Source organism: Cheilinus undulatus, linkage group 12 (assembly GCF_018320785.1).
Source record: "Cheilinus undulatus linkage group 12, ASM1832078v1, whole genome shotgun sequence".
Taxonomy (NCBI): domain Eukaryota; kingdom Metazoa; phylum Chordata; class Actinopteri; order Labriformes; family Labridae; genus Cheilinus; species Cheilinus undulatus.
The window spans coordinates 36,335,744-36,362,820 of record NC_054876.1 but is presented as its reverse complement, the minus strand read 5'-3'; the positions used below and the strand labels follow the sequence as shown (position 1 = coordinate 36,362,820).

The 27,077-nt window shown below is 38.7% G+C and overlaps 1 protein-coding gene across 1 annotated transcript in view; it reads left to right on the top strand.

Moving 5' to 3' along the window:
- Positions 1 to 27,077, top strand: part of LOC121518768 (neuronal migration protein doublecortin-like) — a 54,408-nt gene that overhangs the window by 7,886 nt on the left and 19,445 nt on the right. Inside the window, exons 2-3 of the mRNA XM_041801355.1 lie at positions 734 to 1,159; positions 8,596 to 8,936. Coding sequence (XP_041657289.1) covers positions 796 to 1,159; positions 8,596 to 8,936 — 705 coding nt within the window. The 5' untranslated portion in view covers positions 734 to 795. The remainder of the gene's footprint in view (positions 1 to 733; positions 1,160 to 8,595; positions 8,937 to 27,077) is intronic.

Genomic DNA, 27,077 nt, shown 5'->3' with positions numbered 1-27,077 from the left:
GTCCAGATTTAATCTGAGTTTTCTTCAACAGTGGTTTTCTCTTTGTCATTCTCCCATTAAGCTCCGATTGGTGAGGAACACAGGCAACAGTTGTATGCAGGATCTCCCCATCTCAGCAGTTGAAGATTGTAACTTCTGAGTAGTCATAGGTGTCTTGTTGGCCTCTTTCACTAGTCTCCTTCTTGCACAGTCACTCAGTTTGTGAGGACAGTCTGATCTAGGCAGATTTACACATGTACCATATTCCTTCCACTACGTGATGATGGATTTAACTCTGTACCTCAGATTTTATTTGTATCCTTTCCCTGACTTATACTTTTCAATAACCCTTGCCTCTGAATTGGTTGGAGTGTTCTTTTGTCTACATAGTGTAATGGTAGCCAGGAATACTGATCAACCAGTGAATGGACCTTCCAGACATAGGTGTCTATCATCTCTTGAGACACATTCACTGCACTCAGGCTTTAAAAAAAAGGCAAAAAATTCAAATTACATTGACATTATTGATTAATGAGATAAATAAAGGGGTTAAACATCCACATGGGGGGTACTTTTTATAGACACTGTAAATAATGAAAACATAGATTGCATTTCCATTTTATTTATCTTTTTAATTAAAAAAACAAAAAGCTTGCCATGGTCGTATTTTGACTTTTACCAAAGTAGTAAACACAATATTCTCAGTGTTATCAGCAGACTTCAGCGTGTCATTTTATCTTCTTTCTGTTCATAGACTCTCCGGAGCTGGTCACCACCACCACACATCTATCACAACCATCACAGCTGTCAGTCACCATGGAGCTAGACTTTGGACACTTTGACGAGCGAGACAAGGCGAGCCGTACCCCGAGGGGAGGGCGCATGAATGGACTTCCCAGCCCCACTCACAGCGCCCACTGCAGCTTCTACCGCACACGCACTCTGCAGGCCCTCACCAACGAGAAGAAGGCCAAAAAGGTGCGCTTCTACCGCAACGGAGACCGCTACTTCAAGGGCATCGTGTACGCTGTGGCCAGTGACCGATTTCGCACCTTTGACTCACTGCTGGCTGACCTCACACGCTCACTGTCTGACCACATCAACCTGCCACAGGGTGTCCGCTTCATCTTCACCATCGATGGCCAACGCAAGATCTGTGCCCTGGATGAACTGGAGGAAGGTAAGATGCTCATGTGGTCACAAGCACTTTTCTTTGTTCTCAAGAAAAGCTGCAGGGGGTTAAGCTAATTGAGACATTACAGGGCTACCATTTAATTCAATTTAAGTCGGATTCGGCCCACATTTGTTGTTCAAACACAATTATACTGCAAATTAAATTGTTTTTGGTACCTTTTCAGCCAAGATATGCTCACATAAAGACATTCTGAACACATGGTATTAATTCTAAATACAGAAGAAAACCTTTTCAAAAGTACAAGAGAAGAAAAAAGGTGTGGAAATAAAGAATTATTAAATACGTTTTATTACCTTTTCGGCAGAGACATACACAAGTCATTTTCTTTGCAAACATGATTCAGAATCAGTCTCTTCCAGAACTAAGATTACAAGTTTTTTCCTCTGGTCTAGACTCTTTTTAATCTCCTCTTATGATGTCTGGACTTATAATCTGATGGGTTTCTTTGAACAGTGTCCACTTCTCCCAAATGTTTGCAAGCTGTATATTTATGCCTCTATTAAGGCGTTAGAAATAAAACTCTTTCACACATTTGCTTTAAATGCAAAGATGTTATTTATCCCAAAGACAAAACCAGTGAGATAATTATGTAAAGGCCACATTTGCATAAAGATTAGCTTGTATTAAGAGTCTGCTGAACAGAGTCGTCCATCTTGGTTGAAATGAGACAGCAGTTTTTCTCTTTTATGCTCTGAACTCCCACGATGGCTCACTCTGAGCCGTGAAGTCAGCTTACTGCATCTTGGGGAAACGGTTGCATTATAGAAAACATTCTCATCTAATTCTTGAAATAAAAAACATACACAGTTGAGGATTTGCCACAAAGCAAAGCGATTATTTTAAGTGACTGTTTTTTTTACTTTCTTGTCACAAAAATATCATTACATTGATTTTAGGCTAAAATAAACACACAAATCTAGAATAACATCTTATTTGCAAATACAAATTGCAAACTTAAGGCCTGAATTTCTTGTAATAGGTAAAAATGGCCTCAGCTATTTCTCCATCAGATTTACCTGCTCTAAAGCACATTAAAGCAAAAATCTAATCAGTCAGTCACATGGCAGCAACCATTGAATTTAGGCTTAAAATGCATGATATTATTGTCATGATATTTTATCAGCAAGTAATAGCTTATATGAAGGACGAAAATCAGAATCAGAACCAGAATCAGAATCATTTTATTGTCTTAAAAAAGTGAATCATTTATATTGGCTATTATGAACATGTTTGCAAATTTTTACAACCGATATTTTGGTTATTGAAATCTGCCTTTTATCAGCTGTAAATATTAGACATATCAACAATTGAATTGTTGGGGTTTTAGGCTGGACCAACAGACTGACATCAGCTGAAGTCTTTTTCTTTATTTATCATCATTCCTTAAACCTGAAAGTGTTTTAAGGGCTAAATTTAGCTAGTTTGTTCATTCTCTAACTTAAACACTGAAGTTTTAGGTCTGAACTACATTTAAATTTTGTATAGGCTAAAATGTATAAGTAATATCGACATGTTTGATGTCATAAAAAGTTGTATCTCATGCAGCCTTTATTTAGGCATGTACACATGGTCAAGAGGATCTACATAAGTTAAAATTGCGCATCAGAATTTGGAGGAAAGTTGATTTAAGTGGCTTTGAACATGCTTTGGTTGTTGATGGTCTGACAAATTCTGTCTCTGCCATTTGAATGTCGCAGCAGAAATCAAGACTCATCAGATTGGGCAATACCCTGTGACGTATCTTGGTTGTAATGATTGGTTATTTGAGTTATTTTTCCTCTTCTATCAGCTCAAACCAGACATTCTGCTCTGACCTGTGCGTGAAAATCCCAGTTAATCATCAGACCAGCTCATCTGGCACCAACAACCACGGCCTATTAAAAGTCCCTTAAGTTGCCTTTCTTCCCCACTCTGATGCTCAGTCACAGCAGTTCATTCCGACCATGTCTACACACCTAAATGAAATGGGTGCTACCATGTGATTGACTGATTTAAACATTTGTGTTAATAAGCAGTTGAACAAGTATACTTAATGAAGTTATTGGGACAGTGTATCTACAAATGGGCAGTAAATGTTATTTGATAAGTGTCTTGAAATGAGACTCACTAATTAATTTGGAAATTAAAATCTCACGTGTCTCGAATAGGATGATTATTTGGACCTGTCACATGAGTGTGGCATTAAATAAGCAAAATAAGATGTGTTTGGCTTGAGACAAGGAATACACTTTCTTAGATTAGAGCTTTTGCAGTGTATCAAACATCTCCATCAGCTCGTTAAACTCAGACAGACTTGGTGAAAGTGGTTAACGAAAGACCCCCCGATGCCATCTTATCTCACTAAACCTCTTTATTTTCTCACTTATCTCTCTGTACAAATTTTATTAAAATTTGTGTGCATGATTTACTTCTCCCATGTTGTATTTTGTTCCCATAAACCTAAAAAAGCAGTGAGGACTACACAGGTAATGAGCCTTTTGTCTCAGAGCTCTGTTTTATAAACTGCTGTCCATAAAAATGAGGAATTCCATAAAAAGGACCATCTCTTCGAGCATCTCTTGTAACAGTGAATGGAACTGGGTGAATCTGCTGTCCATTTTTGTATTAAGATTTCAGGTGAACTGATTCAGCAGTCTAGGTGTTTTACGTAACCACATGTGTCGCTCACTGCTCAGTTTGTCTCTGTCTAAACGCTGGAGTGGCACAAATGACAGGACAGCTTCATGAGCAGCTGCCTTCGTGCCTGTTGTGTCTGCTGCCGTCTACATTTGGCATCAGAAAGCTGAGTGGAAGTGATTTATGTGCTTTCAGATTCATGTTGTTGAAGTTGCCAAAGATGATTTGGAATCTTTTTATTTTTGGGTTAATGAATGAAGTCTTTGCTTGGCACCAGATGAGTGAGCCATGTGCTGGTCTGCCTCAGGAAAGTCAGTGAAATCTTTGCCAGGATGCAGCTTTCTAAAACTTTTAACAAGAAGTGGAGTGTGTGTTTTTAAGATGAAGAAAACATAACAAAAAAAAGTTTGTAGCATTGATGATGATCTTGGTGTGGACCATTTACCGTCTATTAATATGGTCAACAGTTTCCTTCCAGTGTGCAAAGTGAAGTCAAAATACCCTGCTGGCAGGAACTGATGTAAAAAACGTGCAGATTGGAATTTAAAACACACCCCTTTCACCATCTGAAGTATACATTTCACTAACTACGATGGCCTGGGAGTGCAATACAAAATAACAAAGTCTGTAACACAATTACAAAGCTTGGAACAAATTTTCATCAACCACAACACTTTTAATGACAAATGACAAAAGAAATCAACATTAAACAAAAAAAATTAACAGGAAGTCCAATACAAAATAACAAAGTCTGAAACACTTTTACAAAACTTTGAAGGAAATTTACAAAGTCTCATACATATTTACAAAGTCTGAAACACTTTTACAAAACTTAGAAAGAAATTTCCAAGGTCTTTTACAAATTTACAAAGCCTGAAACACTTTTACTAAACTTAAAAAGAAATTTTAAAAGTCTTATAAATTTGCGAAGCCTGAAACACTTTTACTGAACTTAAAAAGAAATTTCAAAAGTAATTTACAAAGTCACTAAGTCTGAAACACTTCTACAAAACTTAAACAGAAATTTCCAAGGTCTTTTACAAATTAACAGTCTGATACACTTTTACAAAACTTAAAAATTAATTTACAAAGCCTTTTACAAATTAACAAAGTCTGAAACACTAACAGAATTTAAAACAAATGTACAGAGTCTAATACAAAATTACAGTTTGAAACGCTTTTACAAAATTTGAAAAATACCCAAAGTCCGGTGTTAAATTAGAAAATATGAAACACTTTACAAATCCCTAACCCTAACAAATTAACAAAGTACAATACAAAAATACAAATCTTAATCACTTTTACAAATTTTCTTTTCTTTTCAGCAGCTAATCAGCAGAGGAGCTCTTAATGTTTTGGCTTCACTCCCAGGTGGCTGGTGCTCTGTCCATCTTAATATAGAGTCTATGGCTATGAACCTGTTGAAGTCCACTTTCTTAAGCAATAGACGATTTTTGCGTGAAGTGAGTTGAAGGGGTTGAACTCGGGGTGAAGCCAGAAGATGAACAGCAGCTTAATTTTTGTCAAAATGAAATCTCTGCTTCCTGAGCTGCTCAGAGTGTATGTGTATGCTTCTTCGAGCTGTTTTACATGTCTGTGTGGAAAGAAGGGGCAGCACAGTCAGCACTGTGGGTGGTGATGGTGGTGGTGGGGGGGCATTTCATTGTGCTTCCTCTTGCGGTTTATAATTAATTGCTCCATCTCCTCTGCACTGTGTAATCCCATTTTGTGCCTTTGTCTTTGCTGTAATTTCTCCACATTTGGCCTAATTGTTGCCTTCTGGATTCCCCTTTGTCAAAATTTCACTTTGCCCCCTATCCCCCCCTCCCCACCTACTGCAGTTCGTCTTCACTTTAAATTATCGCCTTTTCTATGCCAGAGGAGCACAGCCTGCTGTAAAGACTGGAGGTCGATTATGACGAGGAAAATCGAAGATTAATTTGAACAGGAGATGGAAGATGAGCCAATTTAGGAAAAGTACATTTGCCAAGAGGCTGGAGGAATATTTTAACACGCTGACAGACTTGAGTAATGGTAAAAGCTTGTCCTTATAAGGCGACAGCCTTCCATTAGTGTCCAACATGTAAATCTGTCAGCCTTACTACAGACTTCCTCTGAAAGGACAGTGTATTTAATGTGCTGCAAGTCAAACCAAACCAAGGGAAACATGCTTTGAAAATCAAAACACAATGAATCTTTAACTGGTGGAACTGTGTCTCCACAGAATTGCACTTATTCTCAGTGTATGCTTAGACTGATCCCTTCTGTGGTCTCATGAGATGCAGACTGTGCATTTAAAAGCACTTTTTCAACACTAAAAAGAGAGATGCAACAGCAAGTAACAGCACAAAAATCAAATGGTTAAGATAATACTAATGTGAAATGCAAAGTTAGTTCCTTGGTTGTCAATAAATGACTTTCAACCAAGACTCCTCGACAGTGTTTCAGACACTAACATCATCATATCTTGGCCAGTATAGATAGATATATAGATAGTCGTTTATTGTCATTGCATTGTAAAAATGCAATGAAATTACATTTGGCAGTCTCCTCTGTAGCAGCAAACACAGTCGTCCAAGCCGTGGTCAGAAATCCACCGCCTAACGCCATCCATCCGACTGGCGAGGGAGCGGGCATCCGGGAGAAAGACGCTTGGTAGGGCAGGTTTGTGTGGGGCCGCTCTTAGCCTAGCCTGCAGCCCGGCTTTCCCCTTAATCCCCTGGTGCAGTGCCTCTTCATGTGTTTCTTGTGAGTCTCACTCCAACAATAGAATAAAAGTTTGACAGAGGCTTCGCTCAGCTCAGCACTTTAGCCTGAAAACCAACTTGCTTGAGATTTACTGGAACTTAACAAGGAGTTTAGTTTGCCAAATAACAACCTCTTGACCTACATTTGTAAAAACGAAAGGAAAAGTTTAAGCTTTGTCAGATCTCTCAGAAAATGTAAAATGCTTGTGAACAGAGGTCAGTTTAATCACTTCTGGGGCACTTTTTGGCAGTTGGGGAACCCTTATGCTGATTGGCTTTTGTGACACAGCTTCATTCAGATTTGCCATTTATGTTGAAAATTTTTTGACCCCTTGATTATTAATTACACTCTTACGGAGAAAACTGTTGTAGATATATATGAATTGTAACCAGAATACTACCAGTGTGATAAATAGTATATCATTAGTGCAGAAAATGTTTCTCTTGCTTTTTTTGTCAACTCAACTGTAACTCTTTAAATTGCTGATGGATGCAAGCTTGTTTTTTCTTCTATACTGAAACTACGCTGTACTACACATTGTGGCCAAATGATGTGTGCCATAACTCTGTAATATTCTGCCTAAGCGCTACTTGGCAGTAAGATTTTTCAGGCCATTTCCTGGTCTAGATGCTACTTTTATTGTTTGTTTGTGTTCAGGGAAACCGTGGTGGCTAAAACAGAGCATGTTATGTTGGATTTGGGACAGATCAGTGCTGAGTACAAGGTGATTATGCTGCTGTAATCGAAATCAAGAAAGAGAAAGACATCAGAGGAGATGGAAAGTACAACCATGAATAAGCTGAGGCTAATTTTTTCCACTGAGAGGTACAGTGCCTATAAGAAAGAATTCACCGCTTTGGATGTTTTACCCTTTTATCAGTTTTGTAAACCAATCATGGTCAAATTACTTTACTTTTTTTTTTTTTTGGACAAAAAAAATGTTAAAAAAAAACTCTTTAAAGTGAGCACTTTTACAAAGTAAGGTGAATTAAATAAAAATATATGACAAGAAACACCTGTGTCTGAAAGGTCTAGTCACTGGTTGAACAGTATTCCTGGAAGCCACTATGCCATGAAGACAAAAGAACACTCCAAACAACTCAGAAAAAAAGGTTATTTTAAAGTATGAGTCACGGGATAAATACAAAAAAAATCCAAGGCACTGAACCTCTCCTGGAGTTCAGTTAAATCCATCAAGTAATGGAAGGAATATGGCACACGTGTAAATCTTCCTAGATCAGGCCGTCCTCACAAGCTGAATGATCAAGACACCTATGACTACTCTGAAGGAGTTACAAGCTTCAGCAGCTGAAGCATGGTGGTGGCAGCATCATGCTGTGGGGATACTTCTTGGCAGCCAGCCCTGTAAGGCTTGTAAAGGTAGAAGATAGAATACTTTTTATGGATGAGGTAATGCATGATGTTAGAATGTTCGACGTGTCATATCACTGTTGACAGCCACTTGTCTCACTCCAGAGTACAGAGTAAGCTTATTGACAATACAGTGGCTGGCAGTCATCCAGTGGACCAATCAGAGGGCTTGCAGTCAGCATTGTTTTGACAGGTAGTTATGTTTTTCAGGAGGGGCACGACTGCTGTGTACATAGGCCTCTGCATCAGACTCAGGGCTTTTTGAACCAAGGTGAATTCTACAGTTTAGATTCAATGCAGAAGCATAAAACAGGCTTAAGATGCCTCATATTCTATTAATACAATGAGGATGATAACTACGTGAAAATAATTGTCTTTATGATGGCCTTCGCTTTGATTGGTCAAAAGGAGGGATAACAAATAATTTCAGGTAGTTACATAACTATTTAAAAACTTTATAGGGGCTTTAAGGTTGTTTGATAGCTGGTTGTTTTAGTGTTCTTGATGCTGATTTGAAGATTAAATGTTGGAAAATAATTTAATTTAAAATAAGATGCATATTAGATGAAGCATATTTGAGCTGTGCAGGTTCAACAGTCTTCTCATTGGCAGCTCTGGGACTCTCAGGTGTCAAAGTTCACTGTATAACAACACACTAACCCAATTCCCTCCCTCCGCCCTCACAGGGGAAAGCTACGTTTGTGCATCAGAGAACTTCTACAAGAAGGTTGACTACACAAAGAATGTCAACCCAAACTGGTCAGTGAATGTTAAGGCCTCAGCGAGCCAGAAGAACATGCAGTCCTTAGCTGCCAAGGCCGCCACCGAGCCCCGAGAGAGCAAGGACTTCGTTCGACCCAAGCTGGTGACGGTGATGCGCAGCGGTGTGAAGCCACGCAAGGCTGTGCGTGTCCTGCTCAATAAGAAAACCGCACACTCCTTTGAGCAGGTGCTCACTGACATCACAGAGGCCATCAAACTGGAAAGTGGCGTGGTCAAGAGGATCTACACGCTTGACGGCAAGCAGGTATGTCTGGCCTTTTGATACTTTTAACCTAAGATCTGAAAGTACCAAGCACACTGTGGCTTTAACAGTCTTCATTTGTTTAGAGGCCTCCTGTTGTGAGGCTGTCAGGAACACAGGGTTTACAGTACAGTATGTAAACAGAGCATCACAATAGAAAAATTTGTGGTCATGTTTGAAGGAAGCTTGTCATGCATCCATGTACCCACATCCTGGCTGGTATCAGGATCAAAGCAGGAAACTGAATTATTTACTTAGAAGTGCAAAAAAGAAGACAAAAATGTCATTGTTCATGTCTGTACTCGGTTAGAGATGACACAGCAGATTCATGAGAACCTCGAGCATCCATGAGAACAGCCTGTGTGCTCAGTGACCTTCATTGTATGCTGTCTTTATCTGGCTTTAGTGTAAGGCATCAAACTCCCCTTTCTTGTGGTTTAGGTCATTAGGATCCCGTCTTCAGCTTTTGTTGTGAGGTTAGTTTGTAGGTCAGTGGTATTTTCTGAGTTCATCAGTCACTGAAAAGCTTAAAAGTGGTGGAATGACCTTTCTTTGTTGGAGTGGACAAAAGGCCAGGCCCTGCATTGTTATATTTGATCATCTGGTTGACCTTGTGTCTCTGTTTGGGATGGTGCAATTTGCTGTTTAATCTTGTGGAAAATCCAGAAAAGTTTTTGATTAACAACCAAAGATGAAAATGGATGAAGTTACTGGGAGCCATGCACATTATAATTAACATGAACAATACTGTGTATAGCATTAAAGTTAAGCTTTATTAGTCAGGCCTTAGTTATTATACTATCAATGAAACTGGCACGTTTGGCTAGATTACCTACAGGCCTTACATCCTAAAGGGGGGAAAAATGTTTGCATGTTTCAATTTTGAAACAGTGCAGATTCAGAGATTTGACATAAAACAGAGATCAGTAGTTAGAAATGTTAAACCACAATCCCACACTAGAGCCATTCATGTTTAAAAAAGATGCCTCTAGCTCCAGTAAATGTTTGCTAAGGGAATAAATGTACTCTAGAGAGGTAATACATAGGTGAGATTTGGTCACAGGTGTGTATTCATTCATTACCAAAATGGCGAGAGTTAATCAAATGATCCAAGCATAATGCATGCATGAACTTTGCCTAACAGTTACTCCCTTGAGAAGACATGTTTTCTCAACACACATTTAAAGCTAAAAGGAAGGATGTTTTATTCATGTTCATGCTTTATTGGAGCAGTACTGAAGGATAACCACTGCCACCATGCAGAGTCACTCACCTGGAAAGATCTGTGAGGCGAACTGACTCCTAAGTCCTTTAAAGACGGACAGATGCAGTTAAACAGCGGGTTCTAATTAAAGAGTTTGCAGTGCAACATAAAAGTTTACATATGAATAGAAGAACTGCGTCAAACTTTCCTGAGAAGGTGAATATGAGGTAAACTTTCAAAAATGGTGATTTAATTAGTTTGAGTAATCATGAGTGTTGATTTAGGATCAGACTTTTATTGAAATTGCTATTTTGTTGCATTACATTCATCAAAATTAGAAAAAACACCCAGATTTTAGAACAGTACAGATTTTGTATGAAACGGCATATATCTATGTGAGAAAACAAGACATAGATGAATAAACTTTACTTAGGAATATAACAATTCAGTGCCAATAAAGGTGTTCAGCACAATGGATGTTTTGTCCCTTAACTATTACTATTAATTATAGAAATCTATCATGAAGAATATAATTAGGCTTTTTTGACAAAATAATTTGCAAGAAAATCTTTAATGTCAAAGTGACAACAGATTTCTAAAAAGTAACATCAGTTAAATGAAAATATGTAATGCAAAATAAGTGACTGCATAAATATTCACTCCCTATAAAGTGACTGACCTAATTCAACAGAAGTCTAGCCAATCGGTGTTTGTAGTCTCTGTAAATGAAATACCAATCACCTGAGTGCACTGAATGTGTCTCATGTGATTGTAGTTTAAAGACACCTGTGTTAATCAGTTTTCCTGGCTACCATTACACCATGGAGACAAAAGAACACTTAATAGAGACTCCATAGTCAATTGTAAGAAAGTTCTTTGGTCTGATGAGACCAAAATGGTGCTTTCTGGCCATCAGACAAGACCTTAAACACTGCACCTCACCACAAACACACCATCCCCACTGTAAAGCACTGTGGTGGCAGTATCATGCTGAGGGGATGCTTCTCAGCAGCCAGCCCTGGAAGACTTGTGAAGGCAGAGGGTAAAATGACTTGAAGAAATTATAGGAAAATCCTGGAGGAGAGTCTGCAAGAGAACTACAGCTTGGTCAAAGATTAATTTTCAAGCAAGACAGTGACCCAATTAAAGACAACAAGGTGCATGTTCTGGAGTGGCTGGGTCAAAGCCCAGACCTCAATCCAGTAGAGAATTTGTGGCTGGACTTTAAAAGGGGCTGTTCATGAATGACCCCGGTGCAACCTGATAGAGCTTGAGCAATTTTGCAAAAAAGTATGGAGTAAAATTGCAGTGTCCAGATGTGCAAGCGTGATTGAGACCTATCTAAACAAACACAAAGCTGTGATTGCAGCCAAAGGTGCATCTACTAAATACTGACTTGAGGGGGTGAATATTTATACAGTCACTTATTTTACATTACATATTTTTCTTTAATTGACATTAATTTGTAGAAATCTGTTTCTACTTTGACATTAAAGATTTTTTTTTGTCTTTTTTGGGCAAAAAGCCAAATTATAAATTTGGCCATGACTGATTTCTAAAATCAATAAAAGGGTAAAACATTGGAGGGGCCTAATACTTTTTTATAGGCACTGAATCTTGTAATACAACTAGAAATCAATACAAATTTGGACAATTTGAATTGGCAAATTTTGTCAGTAAAAAAAAAAAAAAACCTCAAACTTAAAAAGTATGACTGATATTTTTGACGAAAGATAAGGGAAATAAAAAAAAAAATAACTAGGGAAAAATTATTTTGAGGTATTGAACAATACTCAACATATATTGATACTGACATCAATATTGAAATATATGCATTTTTTTAAGATTATTTTTTCTGGCTTTTTCCCTTTATTTGATAGGACAGCAGAAGGGAGACGGGAAATATGGTCAGAGAGAATTGGGTAAGACATGTACTAAACATGCACAGAGACTGAGGATGGATCCAGAACCAGTGTGTTGAAAACTACAGCCACAGTGTATGGGCACCCGCTCCACCAACTGAGCCCAAAAGGCACACATGAACTATTTTTATATATTTCTTGTATACTGTGCGGGCTTACATCAGATCAACAGATTCTCTTGTTAATTCCAAATCCTCACACCTGTATCCTCATGCGTAGATCAAATACCGGTGCTTCCCTCACTCTTGCGAATCTGCGTTTAATTAGCAGAGGCAGGGATGCGGAGCGGGCGTGAAAGCATGTGTGGATATGAACACGGGCATCTGTTCCTCAGTCCTCTCTTTGATATGCTGTAATGTTCACTAATTCTCCTGTGGGGATGTTTTTCTTGTTTTATTCATTACAGATGGGCTGAGGATCGTGCCCTGTTGTACTCCTTCCATTTTTCCCCTTCTGTAATAAAAAAAAACTCCTGAATCACGTGTGTGCTGGAGGAGGGGAGGGGCGCTGAGGTGATGGATGGGGGAATTTGATTTTAATGCCATCTCCCAGGGGTGCAGTCTGGCGGCTTTGGGTCTTAGACTGGTTTTCCTGCAGAGGCACTGGCTAAGATGTTGGGAGATGGTGTTCTACTTATGGATATGTCTGCTATGCTTTTTAAACTGTATCTTTGTGGTTGCCTTTTTGCTGAGAACCTCTGTGCCATACACACATTTTACAATGACATGTTACCCCAAAATAAACTCATTCACCATATGGGCTGTTTCCTAATAAGAACATATTGATTATGCTGTCATCAGTGTGGATACTGATTAATTATTCCATGAATAGTGTTGGTAGATCTGAGCCTCCTGGGACTCCTGGTTGCATTGCATTGCACAGTAAATCGTTGCACACATTATTGCAGTGTCTTTGTGTGCAGCCACACTGCAGCTGCTGCGTGGTGGAGGTGATATGGTGGTAGAAGCAATATTGATGCAGTGCCCGCCCCTCCCTGACTCTGCGCCGATCCTCCTCTTCCCATTCCATTGCGATAGCTGCTGGGACCGGTTGCTAGGAGACCACATCCTAGGCACAAAGAGAGCCCAGCTGGTGTGGACCGGTCTGTCAGAAACCACATCCTGTAGTGGGTGTGAGAGTTTACTATCAATGCAATCCTTTGGTTTGAGAATTACATGTAAGGGCTTTTATTACCTTTGTCATCAGTCATATTTCAAAAGATTTTTCAAATTAAAAGTCTCAGTTTTAGGCTAAAATGTGAGTCAGGTTGCCTTTTCAGTGCTTTTGCACTGGTTTATGTTCACTCCTGATTTCCCCTTTTTATCTGTAGTGCTGTGTCGCCTATAAAGACAGCCTGCCCTCCTCTCTTTGTCAGCGTTGTGAACAAAATCACTCCCATTTTCCCCTCAAATGCTGCTGCTTTTCACTTCAATCGGAGAAGGGTGGGGCCAGTCGATTCAGGAGGCATTTTGCCATTCTAAGAGCAAATTGGGATCATTTTGTTTTCACTGATGGTAATAATTAGTCTCTGTGTGCTTGAAAAAAATCCTGATCTAAAGTCTACATTTAATCAGAGAGTTTATTTAATTGCTGGCAGCCATTTTGCACCATTTCTTTTTGTTCGAGGTGTCTGCAGAGGAGAATTGCCCTGATTTGCATTACAGATCCTCTAGTAGTTTATCTTGATTGCATTTTTTTTGCCTAATAGATGCCGAATTCAAATGTCATGTCTTCAGTATGTTGAAGGTGGTGGTGTGGAATATGGCATTTTAATTGTCTTGTTGATTCTGCAGCAAATCAAAGGAAGATTTAATAGATTTAAGTGCACATTGTTCTGGTCTGGGTTAGATCGAAGATTGTCTTATTTATGAATTATTTGCCTAAAGAGAGCCATAGAGGAAAAAGAGGATGCTTCAGGCACAAGGTCACACTGTTATTGTCGGAGAACAAAAGATTCCTGTTTGCTTTAAAAGTTATTAAGTCATTGTGAGGAATAATTTGCTGAAAAGGACGGGGATGCAGGCATGGGTTCAGGGCTTCTTAACGACTATAGTACATCCATAATGGGGATGAAAAGCTCGCGTTTTCCTCCGTTATCAGTGCTCTTGCAGTCTGTCTGCTCTTTGCCATGCTGCAGAAGCAGTTGTCATGGCAATAAGCTCTGCCGTGATGGATTCGCTGTGTGACAATGGCTGTAATACGCTGAGTGTGCTTTTTACACGGGGTCTTACCTGCGTGCTCTCTGCTCCTGAGACTTCAACACTGCAGACACATTTCACCCACACACACGCTGTTAAACCGAGACGCACAATCAGGCTGACAGAGGGGCGTGGCCGCTCACAGTGAAGCATCTCGAGGAAACATGGTCGTCTGAGTGTATCGTCTGTGCTTAAATCCCCCCTACACGCGCACACGCCCTCCCCTGTACCACATCAACAAGTGAGCATAACCTAAGGGGGGAGGAAGAAGGATTTAATAATGCTAAGGCCACATCAGTCAGACTAATGGAAAGCCTGCTTCCTCAGGGTTGGGGAGGGGTGGGGTTAAAACAACACCATGCACCAGCTGCTCCCCATGACTGTGCAGATATATCGCTGCCTAACTGGCTCATCTGTGCTCCAAATGCACCCAGAAGACCTCGAAAACAGACACTGTGCCAGAGCACCAAGGTCAGAGACGGGTCAAAGAGGAAACATGCAATGGTAATGATTGCTAGTGCACAGGAAATCACTGGAAAATAACAGCTGGATAAAGAACCTGAAAGCCAACCAATTATTAATTACAACCAATATTTTGGCAATAAAAATCTTCCTATATCAGCTGTGAATATTGGCCGTACATTTTTTTATTTATCATCATTACTTACACTTTAAAGTGTGTTCGAAGGACTGAAATTTGTTAACTTGTTCATCCTAATACTCTCAACTCTTACTCAAATCCAAACGGAGGCGTGGACACTCCAGAGAGTGGGAAGTGACGTTGCACTGTTTCTATCAACTCCACTGTTAGCATGCTAGTAAGCTAGCTAACATTAGCATGGGCTAGCTAGCATGCTATTAGCAACAGCAGCACATGTCTTAAAAGAAAAAAGGCATTTATGGCAGAATAAGTAAATTTTCTTTAAGCCTGTAATGTTAACAATAAATAAAAGATACGTGAATTTAACAGTGAGTGAAAATAGCCGTCAAAATTCGATTACAATTGCCGTCTGTTTACAGCAGACAATATTAACCCACTGTGATTAAGTGCTCCATACTGCGTTTAAGTGTACTTTAATAAAGTATATTAACAGAAGGATGTGATTTCAGACACACTAAGTGACTCACTGAGGAGAATGTTTGGGTTTCTGGGTGACAGTCAAGTTTTAAACTTATTTCATCTAGCTTCTATGTTGCATTTCCACTAGAAGGTTCATGTTTCTCACTGCCACTTAAAGGTACAGTGTGTAATATTTACACAGAAAACACTAAAAACATATTGATTATTTGGCCTATTGAAATAAGTGTCCCCTGAGTTATCCCCTGAGTACACAAAAATGTTTGGATTTTTGTTAGCTATGAATAAGCCTTTTTATTCATACATAGGGAGGGTCCTCTCCATGGAGTCCGTCATCTTAGATTCTAGTAATTTGCATGTTTCTACAGTACCACAGAGGGGACTGAACAGAAACCCATTTCTTAAAATTCCACTGGATGCCACAATTACCATCAGAAGTGAGCATCCAAATCTAGAATATAATATTCCCCAATTTTACACACTGCACCTGTAATACAAAAAGGTGTAAGTAATGAAAAAAAAATATTGGTAAATGTAAACCTGATAAAAATATTACTAACCGTAAGAAACTGACGGTCTTCACAACAAAAACTTATTTTAGTGTTTTCCACAGAGTGTCACTATACTATGGCGGTAGGGGTGGCAGAGGGGGTCATCCAAATCATTTCGTAGGTTTTTTTTTGTGTGTGTTTTTCTGTTCTTTTGATAGTATTCGTCATCAGTATGTTCTATAAAGATGCTCAAATATCATGGTTTGCCTCTTGAATGTTGCACTTGATATTCTGTTATCATAGCTGGTGAGCTACATGTATTGATGCTTACTGTTGAGAAAGTGAAGTGCAGCCATTATCTGAGAGTGCAGAATGGTGTCAGACATTTCTGCAGCAAGCAGCTGCAAAAAATGTTAAAAATAATTTTTTAACAGAAAACATTGTTCCTGTAATAGTGTATTAAAATAAATAAATGGAAACCTCTCTTGTGCGTGGATGTTGATTATGTATGGATTAAAAAAAAAGATGAAAAACATGGTAAGCAAATATCTTTGGCTGTAAACATGCCTGGGTGGTTCACCCACGTATTATCTAAGTGTGGGAAAAACTGCATTGGTGAAATGTGGGTGATGTTTTTAACCTTGCCCATGTAGTTTTATTTTTATGACATCCACCTTCAGCTACTTGACTTTTGATTATAGCAATGGTGTTGTAATTGTGACCTGCCAAAGGAACAGCATTTGTAAATTAGCTCCAAGCTAACTGATATAAAGTATTAATTGGCAACATTTATATTTAGTATTGTATATGGTCTTCTCACTAATACACTTAATAATTGCATTATGAAAAGTATAAATCACCATTATCATTTCTTTTAATGGAGTAGCTGTGCCAGCTCTGCTTTAATCTTGCTTCTACCATTACTTTTTGTGTAACATTTGTTGTTGCTTCTTGTTTGCATGTGACGTACCTGGACTTGTCCAGAAGTTAAACCGCCACTTTTAAAATCCTTTGTTTCTCATTTGTGCTTGACTTATTCCTCTGGGTCTTCTCCTGCTGGTCTTCTTCATTGTTGAGGTTTACACACCAATTTTTATCAATAATATTGCAGTTTCTTTCACCTTACCAGATTTCTCTATATTCAGTTTTGAGTCATGAAGTTTTATGGGACAGTAAAATTTGATTCAAAGGGAAATATTAAAAATTCAACTAAAATATAAAATACTGTAACAATGTATCATTGCTTTATCTCATGTCATTCTAACACGTCTCCTGATACTTAAACTTGCCATTTTCATGTATTCTTGTGATCAACTTGACTCATGTCCTAAAATTTCCCCCATCAACAGAGCTGTCTCTGCAGACGCAGACAACCTGACACCATTTTTATAGCTGTGACTTGTTTTTCTACCTGTCTGTGAACACCCTCTGTTGAAATGTGCAAAATGGAGACTCTGTGTGTGTTTTGGAGGATTATTGTGCTTGGTGCAGAGGAGCAGATATTGATCAGGTCTGTGTGCCAACAGTGAAAGAAACAGTGTAGGAGTTTCCCCAGTGGACTGCAAAGCAAGGTCTTTCTGGCTTTTTGTCAGCCTTTTATTTGTTTTAATCCTCTTTATGCTTTACTTTCTTTCATATAGCTCAGTCATTCCTTGCTCTGCAATATAATGCGCTATAAAATCATATTAACTTAAATTAATGTGTTTTGTTCCATTGACCTCAAGTTAAATGCCATCTCCTGAGTCATAATATTGTGTTTGTATAGAGGGAGAAGGAAACGTTCAATAACTGATAGGGGATAATCTTAAATCAGATCAGTGTAATTGGTTAAATTTGATTCCACTGACCGGCCATGTGCTGACTCATTAAGGTAAGCCTTTTAGCCAATCAAATTGCGAGTCTCAACAGGGAGTGAAAACGGCAGCATCATTAAATAGCTTTGTGTCTGCTTAGGGATCAATTAACACGGCTGTGCAGAGTCAGAGATGAGACAGATTGTGGAGAGTCATCAGTCGTTCGATCACTGTGCTGCTGAAGGGATGAGCTTCAGACTGGCAGCTGCTTGTAGGAGACAAAGGATGCAGGAGCTTTGTTTGGAGGAGTTTCCTGCTGCTTTACACAAAAAGCTGTCAGAAAGCTTCTAATAAAGGATTTATTTAGCAGCAAATGATGTTTTGTGCCTGCATGCTCCTCCTCAGACTTGCAAATGTAGTAATGTGTGAGTCGCCATCTTAATATACAGAGACACGTGAGCAAATACAGCTGAAATAATTTTCTTAAAGAGATATAAAAAATAGGAATGTAAAATACTTGGATAACTAAACCATAATCTTCATAGATGTTCATTTAGGATACAGCACACACTAAGGGATCTCATTTTGATTTTCCACACAAAAACTACAACAAAAAGCTGATTGATCAGCCATAATTGACCTGAAATATCGATTTTGTTTTGCATTCCAAATTGTTGTACAGCATATCAGTAATATAGGTTAAAAAAAAGTAAATCATCAGTATCAACAGAAATCATTATTTTTTATTTGCCCACATTTAAAACCAAAATATCAACAGTAAGGGATGTGCATTGTAAGGGAAATTACAAGGGGTGTCTGATTACTCGCATTAAACCCAATTACAGTTTACAATCAGTGCATCTATTTTTAAAATTGCCATTAATAGCATTGTTTAATTTCCCTTTTCAACCCATAACAACTTCTATTTTCATTATTAAGTTCATGTTAAAATCTTTGATATACCTATAAAGGCAGGTCTGTATCCAAACAGGAAGGCAAGGAAAGTAGAAAAATCCAAAGTGACTTAAAAACCTTTTTTAATGAAGATGAATTGAATTTTAAAATACAAGAAAAAGGATGCAATTAGTAATGATCAACCACAGGAATACTGAATTTAAAACTGTTATTATGTAATATAGTTTTAATTGTTTGACTGCCCTAAAAATTATTATTGGAAAGTCACCAGATGTTATTCAAAGAAAAGTCCAAGATTTGAAGAGATGTCTGGAAATGTACATCTGAGTATGTTAGCTTGAAGCTAAAATATAATGGGAATAGCCATTAATGAGCTAACAGATTTAGCCGATTTGGTTCCTGGGTTCTCACACCAGACATTACTGCTCTCTACTTCTTTGGTTATTTAATAGCTTTCAGATGTGCTACAGCCATAAACTGGCACTGGCAGCAGTACCACATTACTGTGCTGCATGGTTTGGTAAAAATTTGGGATTACTGGTCTATATTGTGATTGTGATTTCAACATAATACAGAAAGGATATCATGAGTTTGCTTGCTTGTTATCAAAGAAAATGCAGAGAACAGTTTAAAGTGTGTATTTCTAAACTTAAAACATACAAATACTAAGTAGCTTAAAAAAGTTTTTACTACACTGCCTCCGAAATAACTGAATATTTTCCAAAAAATAAAAAGCGCCTCTTCAGAAGCAATGCAGTAGTGGCACTGTTACAAACTTAAAGGTTCAAGGTTCTTTATTAGTAGCCCAAAAGGGTAAATTCGTTGTGCAGACAGGAGTACAGCATCCAAGAGACAACACAAAATCAACAACAATGGTTCACAATACAAGACACAATCCACAAAACACATGAAAAGCTGACATTGAAGGCCTTTCTGCAGGCATTTTTTTTACTACATTTTAAGTACTACTTAATACTAAAATAAGTTTGTTTTCATACAATTCTGTTATCACACAGTCTGACATCATGATTGCATTTGCAATTTATTTTGCTGCAGTATCGCATTAAAACCAGGCACTGGTAAGAATAAAAGGAAATAGTCATACTCAAAAGAAATCTTTGATCTTTTGTTAATTTATGACTGAATATTGAAATCATGACCATCCCTTTCTGAGGCAAGCATTACGTTTGTGGAGTTTTAGGCAGAGTGAAATCAGACAGACCCCCTTCACTTTTTTTTCATTTTTCTTGTGTTGCAGCCTGATGCTAACCTGACACGTTAGATGGATGTGTGAAACACATCTGGAAAACCTTCAATACTAAGCGTTTGGGAAAGGGCAGAAGCTTTGAAAAAAAACTCTGAGAGTGATTGGATCAATGTTCTGTCTGTCACATCTTTGTAGGCCAATCGGAGGAACAAGACACGTGACGTAGCCGCGTAGCAGCTACCGAGGAATAACGCGAACCATGGCGACTATAGACATGTCAGTACATGACTTTTGTCGTCTTTGAAAAGAAAACAACTCACTGCTGTTCTTTGTTATTCTTTAAACAAAGAAATGTCATCAAGTTCTGATAAAACTGGTGCTTTAGCAGCATCCACGCTAAGCTCTTCCTCCATAATTGCACTGGCCTCTTGTTGCTGCTTGCTTATGTCACGACTCTGGCACGCCTGAAAGTACTGCCCCTCGATGCTGATTGGTCCTGTCACTTTCTAAACGCGCCCAAACGATTTAGACAGGAGCTTTGCAAGATGGATTCGCCAGTGAAAAACAAGGGGGCGTATCTATCTGCTTTGCAAGGTTAGCCTGGTGCTACAGTTGAAAAAATGCATTCTTATTCACTCAGTACCCCATAATGACAAAGTGACAAAAGAATTTTTGAATTTTTTTTTGCAAACTTCCTAAAAAAAGGAAAAACCGTTGTATGACATTTGCATAAGTATTCAGACCATTGGGAAAAACACAACTCCTATTTCTCATGATCTTTGCTGAGATGTTTCTGTTCAATGTTTCTTGGAGTCCACTTGTGCTAAATTAAACTGATGGAAAGGCACACACCTCTCTACAGAAGGCGTCAAAGCTGTCAATACATGTCGGAGCAAAAACCAAGCTGTGAGGTCAAAGGTACTGCCTGCAGAGCTCAGAGACAGGATTGTTGCAAGGCACAGATCTAGGGAAGGATACAAAAACATTGCATTGCTCTAAAGGTTCCCAAGAACACTTTGGTCTCCATAATTCTCAAACAGGAGAACTTTAGCACAACCAGGACTCTTCCAGGAGCAGGTCTCCCAGCCAAACTGAGGAACCAGGATAGAAGGGCCTTAGTAAGAGAGGTGACCAAGAACCCAACAATATGGGATACCTATCCATAACATCAACAACACATCTATATCCTTGATTCCTTGATCTATTGTCAAAGATCAGATTTTGCAACATCATGACATTGAGTTGACTAAAGAAAATTAAAATGCCCTAATAGATAAAGTCAACTTTTTTCACTTCATCCTTTAACTTCTTTTTACCTAAAAGTTACGGCATGAAATAAGAGCACTTGCAAAAATTAGGGCCCATGCCAATATTGATGTTTAAAATAATAGTTACACTGATGGCTGATGCCATTGTTTTTTTACTTAGAAAAATCAGCCATTGGCAAATAATGTGGGCATCAACACAAATCATTTACCAGTATTTATCTGTTGTATTGTAACAATTTAATATTGGCACCTAGTACACCTGACTGAAGAGTCAGAGAAGAGATGTATTATTGGGCAGAAGATGGGAGCTGTTGGACAAACTCTGATCTGTTTTCATATTCACATATGAGAGAAAAAGTTGTCATTGCAGGAGCGTTACACCAAAAAACATTTTAAAAACATCACTTTTTATATCAACCTTGAGCTAAACTGAATTAATAACATTGGTACTTTCATTAGCCCTGATATTTACAATCAGACATCCCTAGTTTCTTTTATTGTAACTAAAAACTAACTAAAAAAGAAAGTACCTAAATTGTACTAACATGTCAGCTTCTCTCTTCTCAGCAGGTAGTTTAAAACTCTCAGTCTTTATATTTACCCGTTGACCTAATGACCACCATGACCCTCCTGACAGCCGGGGCAGGATTGTCCGGAGAAGGGCCGGAGTAACTGAATAATTCAGTTGTTACAGTTTGGGGGATCCCTGTGTAGCTGCTGGTGCTGCTGGTGGTTTTCAGGGCAGTCATGTGGTCCTGACAGCTGGTGAGGCAGAGATTAGGGAAGGGCTTGGTGGGACAGAGAGTGGTGGGCACCTGGAGTCTGGATGGAGCCAGCTTTTCTGGAAACCCCTCCCTCTATGCTCCAAATAAACACTGATGTATCTGCAATATGACAGGGTTTTGGTCATCTTGAAGTTGAATGTCTTGTTGCCAGGAAAATCTGGATGTCACAGCTGATTGCCCTTTAAAACCTGAATCCAAATGTTCCTGAGTTGGCTCACTGCAGCATGATTTCAAAAGGACTGTGACATTTTACTTTTGATCAGATTACATTCAAAGAGAGCAGCTTTCAGCAACATTTCTTTCACATGCAGAAAGGAGTCAAACCAGCACCCATTAAGGGTCAACTTTTAGTCCATTTAATCATCCTGCATAAGGGTAAATACGTGATGCGTGCTGGGATTGTTTATCAAAAGGTTGCACATGCAGGTTTTGGTTTTCTTGCAGACTTCAAGTGGTCTCTAACAGATGGACCAGGATCTACATCTTGTTTCACTAGCTTCATGCTAACACATATGGAAATTGCCATTGATGGGCTATCAGAATCATAATCATAATCTTTGAATTTTCCATGAACATTTTCCCCTTGAAACTGTTGAGTAAAATAGATGGAATCTAAAATTAAGAGATGCTAAGACACTTTCATTGCTAACATACAGTCTATAACTCTTCAGTTGAATGAAATAAGTCCAAATTATCAGCCAATCGAGGAGCTGTCATTACACTTGTGACTTATTTACATGGTAGATGTGACAAAAAAAGGATAGTACGGTGCTTGAGCTGTGAAAAATAAGACCATTCCAGATATGCTGAGTAACTATTACAGGTGAATCTCAAAAAACTAGAGTACCTTGTTAAAGTTTTTTTTTTTTTTTCTCCATGTGATTCACCCCAGAAAGTCAAACTTTCACACACAACTGCAATCATGGGGAAGATTGCTGCTCTAACTATTGTCCAGAGGACAATCATTGACATTCCACAAGAAGGGTAAGCCATCGAAGTTCAGTGCTGAAAGGGCAGGCTGTTCCCAGAGGCTGTATCAAAGCATATTCATGGAGAGTTGACTGGAAGACCAGTGTGGTAAGAAATGGTGCACAAGTTACACCTTCAGAGGATTGTCAAACAAAACAGATTCAAGAACTTAGGGGTGAAGAAAGTAAATCTAGAATTTCATTTTGAAATCAAGGTCCCAGAGTCTGGTGGAAGATCAGAGAGACAGAATTCAAGCTGCTTGGAGTCCAGTGTTTTCAGTTTCCACAGTCAGTGATGGTTTTATGTGTCATGCCATCTTCTGCTGTTGGTTCACTGTGCTTTATCAAGACCAGAGACAACACTGTCAGCTGTCTACCAGGAGATTTTAGGGCACTTAATGCTTTCATCTGCTGAGAAACTTCATACAGATTCTGATTTCCTTTTCCAGCAGGACTCAGCACTTGTCCGCAGTGAAGCCAAAACTACCAGAAACTGGTTTGCTGACTATGGTGTCACTGTTTGATTGGCCAGCCAACTGGTCTGACCTGAACCCCATAGAAAATCTCTGGAGAAATGTAAAGAGGAAGATGAGAGACACCAGACTCAATAGTAAAGATGAGCTAAAGGCTGCTATCAGAGCAACCCGGGCTTCATAACATCCAACAGTGCCATGGACTGATAGGCTCCATGCTATGTTTGATTTTTGCAGTAACTTGCAAAGGAGTTTAAACCAATTAATCATGAGCGTAATTTCCCAGAAGGTATTGCATTGTCTGTATTGTAAATCCTTATTTGGACTGATATGATATTGTAATATTTTGAGATAGTAGATTTTAGATTTTTGTGAGCTGTAAGCCGTAATCATCAAGATTTAACAAATTAAAGTTTTGAAATATTTCATTTTGTATGAGATGTATCTAAAATACAAGTTTCATTTTTTGAATTAAATTGCAGGAAAAAAATACTTTTCAATATACCCTGATTTATTGAGATTCACCTCTAGATGCTATTCTAGGTTTTTACCAGCATTTAAAGCAATCCATTTTTAATTACTTGAAGAACGATTTTCTTATATTAGGGCCTTTGTCTGTAGACAACACTTTTTTGCACTGTCAGTGCCCACATCCTTAGTTCCAGAGCATTTCTCCTGAGCATTTATTGATGCTAAGTTACAAAAGTTGACTTCTTTTCCCGGCAGTATCCACAGCGCCTCTTCTGAATAGTTCCTACCACTAAATAATTTAATTTATTTGAGGACATACAACCACAGCAACATGAAAGCAATGCGAAGAAAACCTTTCCTGGCATTAGCAGATAAGACATGGAAAAGACAAGTGTGAAAAGACAAGTCTGGTGCTCCTGTGCCATAGTTGCTTATTAAACTGACACCAGAAATCCCGTTCTTCTTGATTATGCTTGAACAGTGACAGGGATGTGACACTGTCAGGCTCACTGATCCAAAAGCTGAGCTGAGAGTGTAGTGACTAAAATCAGCTGGCACTAAAAACTGAAAACTTGACTGACCTTGTTTTGTATTGATTTCTGCATGTGCAAACTATGGCAGCTGAGAACACAGGCCCTTATTTATAAGAAATGGTGGGTTTAGCTTTTTAGCCCATTTCTACCAGCTGTCCCTGGAGAGCTATATACATTAGCAATGTAATGAAGTGTTTGTGGGTTTGTAGATGCAAAGACAACTGGTCAAAGACCTGCTGGGCTACTTTACAGATAATATGGATCTTAAATGGCCCCTGGAGGGATTAGGATTAGTGAGACTTCTTAAAAGGATTCAGTATTTTGGCTAAAGACTCTTAAGGAGGATAGGGGTGCTCTCTGAAAACTTAATTAGCATTTTTCTATGTTATAGGACATTAGAGAGTTCGATACAGCTGACCTGCTATGTTTCTATTAAGTAAAGTGTATTAGTTTAGCATCCTCTCTTTGGTGGATGAGCAGCAGACTGACAGACAGGATCCGTTTGTTTCCTGACAGACAGACAGACGCCTGCAGAGAGGATAGACTCTTCATTTCCGATGAAGGCTCTGTTAGGAAAGATTAAAGAAGCGGTCTGTTGGATAAACACTTTATCCCTTTAATCAGCTCTGTTCTTAAACCTATTAAAACATGGACTAGCCTTTAAACTTCTGCCCAGTTCTAGTCCATTTTCCACCTCCTCTCATCGGCCTTACGGGAACAATAACGCTCCTAATGCCTCCATCTGATGATTAAGTATCAGGTGCCCTTGTTGCACACAACAGTTTAACCTAATGAAAGTAACGTATGTAATCTCTCCATAATGGATGCAGAAGAGAAATGAGTTTGCAGCATGTGTATTAACCCTGGCTGAAAAACCAATTATATTCTGATCCCTGGAGTCAGAGTGTCATCTCACTACTCCAGCAGGGATCTCTCAGGCCTGTATCCAGGGAATCTTGTGGGCTGCAGAGAAGAGGGTACAGCTGTTGGATGCCTCGCCAGCGAGTCACCACCACACACTTTTAGCTCGTCTAGCAGTGCTGAGAACCAACATGGCAGCTGCTGGGGTGCGGTGTTCCCAAATTATCTGCAGCTCATAGTTTGGATGTGTATCACAAAGGAAACCATGATGCATCTTGACTTTTCTGGCAAAAGTCCCAACACGGGGGAAGCATTTAAGCTGATGCACCTCGCCAAAAGCAGAGAATCTCAACGTTCCTGCAAAGAGGTTTAAATCATAGTGAAACATGTTTGAATTAACACTGATGCCTATTTGTCTTTATTATTATTTCCAAAGCAAAGAGAACCATGTGTAACAAATAGTTTTTTTTTCCAAAGACAGTCATGTTTTAAATACGCTCAGTGAATGGGCCCTCCCCAGTTGTAAGTTATTGATATCAATGCATGTGTGTTGGATCAGTAGCAGTGGTGCTAGCATCCTGGCTAACACAATTATTGGGTAATGATGTTCAAAGTATGTGTTAATGCCCAATTTTAATCCCTTCAAATCATAATTTCTACCAATTTTTGTCACATTTGATTCCCCATTAAAGCCACTTTTCACAATTTTGCTGCTTTTTAACTGCTTTTCACCATTTTACTACCCATTTTTGGTCCTTTTTTGCATTCCTTACCCCATGTTTGCCACCCTTTTCCAATTTTTGCCACTGTTAACCTTTTATTCTGCAGTTATTCATCAATTTCCATTAAAGTTATTTCAGTTTTTTTCTACTGGCAGCCTGAAGTTTGTGCACAGATGACTTTGCTATGAAGTCTGACTTTACTTTCCAAATTAGCCAGTGTTCCCATCCACACTGTTAACATAAAAAGGAAATATTGTTTATGGATAGGGGTTTACATTTTGAAAATTTTGTACAACAGCATAAATAAATTTCTTTTTTTGTTTGCTTTGATAAGTGTGAGGTTGGAAATAAAATATGGTTTTCACAGCTCAACCTTAAAATGGGCCATGATTTTCCTGACCTCCCTGGGTCCCAGACAGTTCTCCCCTTTATCCCTCCTTATGTGCAGCCTTGGGTAGGTGTCATGCATAGCAAATATTTACAGAGAGGAACTCTCTTGAGCTTTGATAAAGCAGAGGGAGATTTTTGCTTAAACGTAACACAAGACATGTACAGCAAAAAGGCAAAAGGTTCGGCCCACTACAAACCAAAAGATCCTCACAGGAGCTTTAAAAGGAAGCCTACATGATAAAGCAAATTAATCTTAAAGGATATGTATTTATATCTCTTATGTATGTTGAAAAAGAAAACTCACCAAGATGCTGCCATGTTTTATACCACTGGGTAGTGTGACGTCATACGGCTCCAGTGTCCTCTGTCCAAACTATTTTTATGCATTAGTCACCCATCAAATCTTTATTTATGAACATGATCGCACTGTTAATGAAGGGAAAATCACCCAGGAATGCTTACCCAGATAGGCTAAGTCTCTTTCTCTCAGCAGGCCCTAATAATATCAGCTCAACTCACCGTCTTTTTGCCTCTATGACTATAATCACTTAGATTTATGCTGAGAGTACAGTCATCATGACTTTCTCTTTTCTAACAGTGCAATCATGTTCATAATATAAAAATTTAATGGGTGACTAATCATAGACATAGTGAAGGCAGTGGACTGCTAAAGCCCATTGATGTCACACTACCCAAAGTGCAGTGTAGACTTAGACATAGTGGCATCCTGGTGAGCTAGTTTAAATTTTTATTTCAGATTTTCTCAAAATGCAGATATCTAGTTGTTATTTTTAAGCCATACAAATATCTATCCAACATGTTGAATTTGTCCGATCATGCAGAGTTCCTTTTCTGAAAATTGACC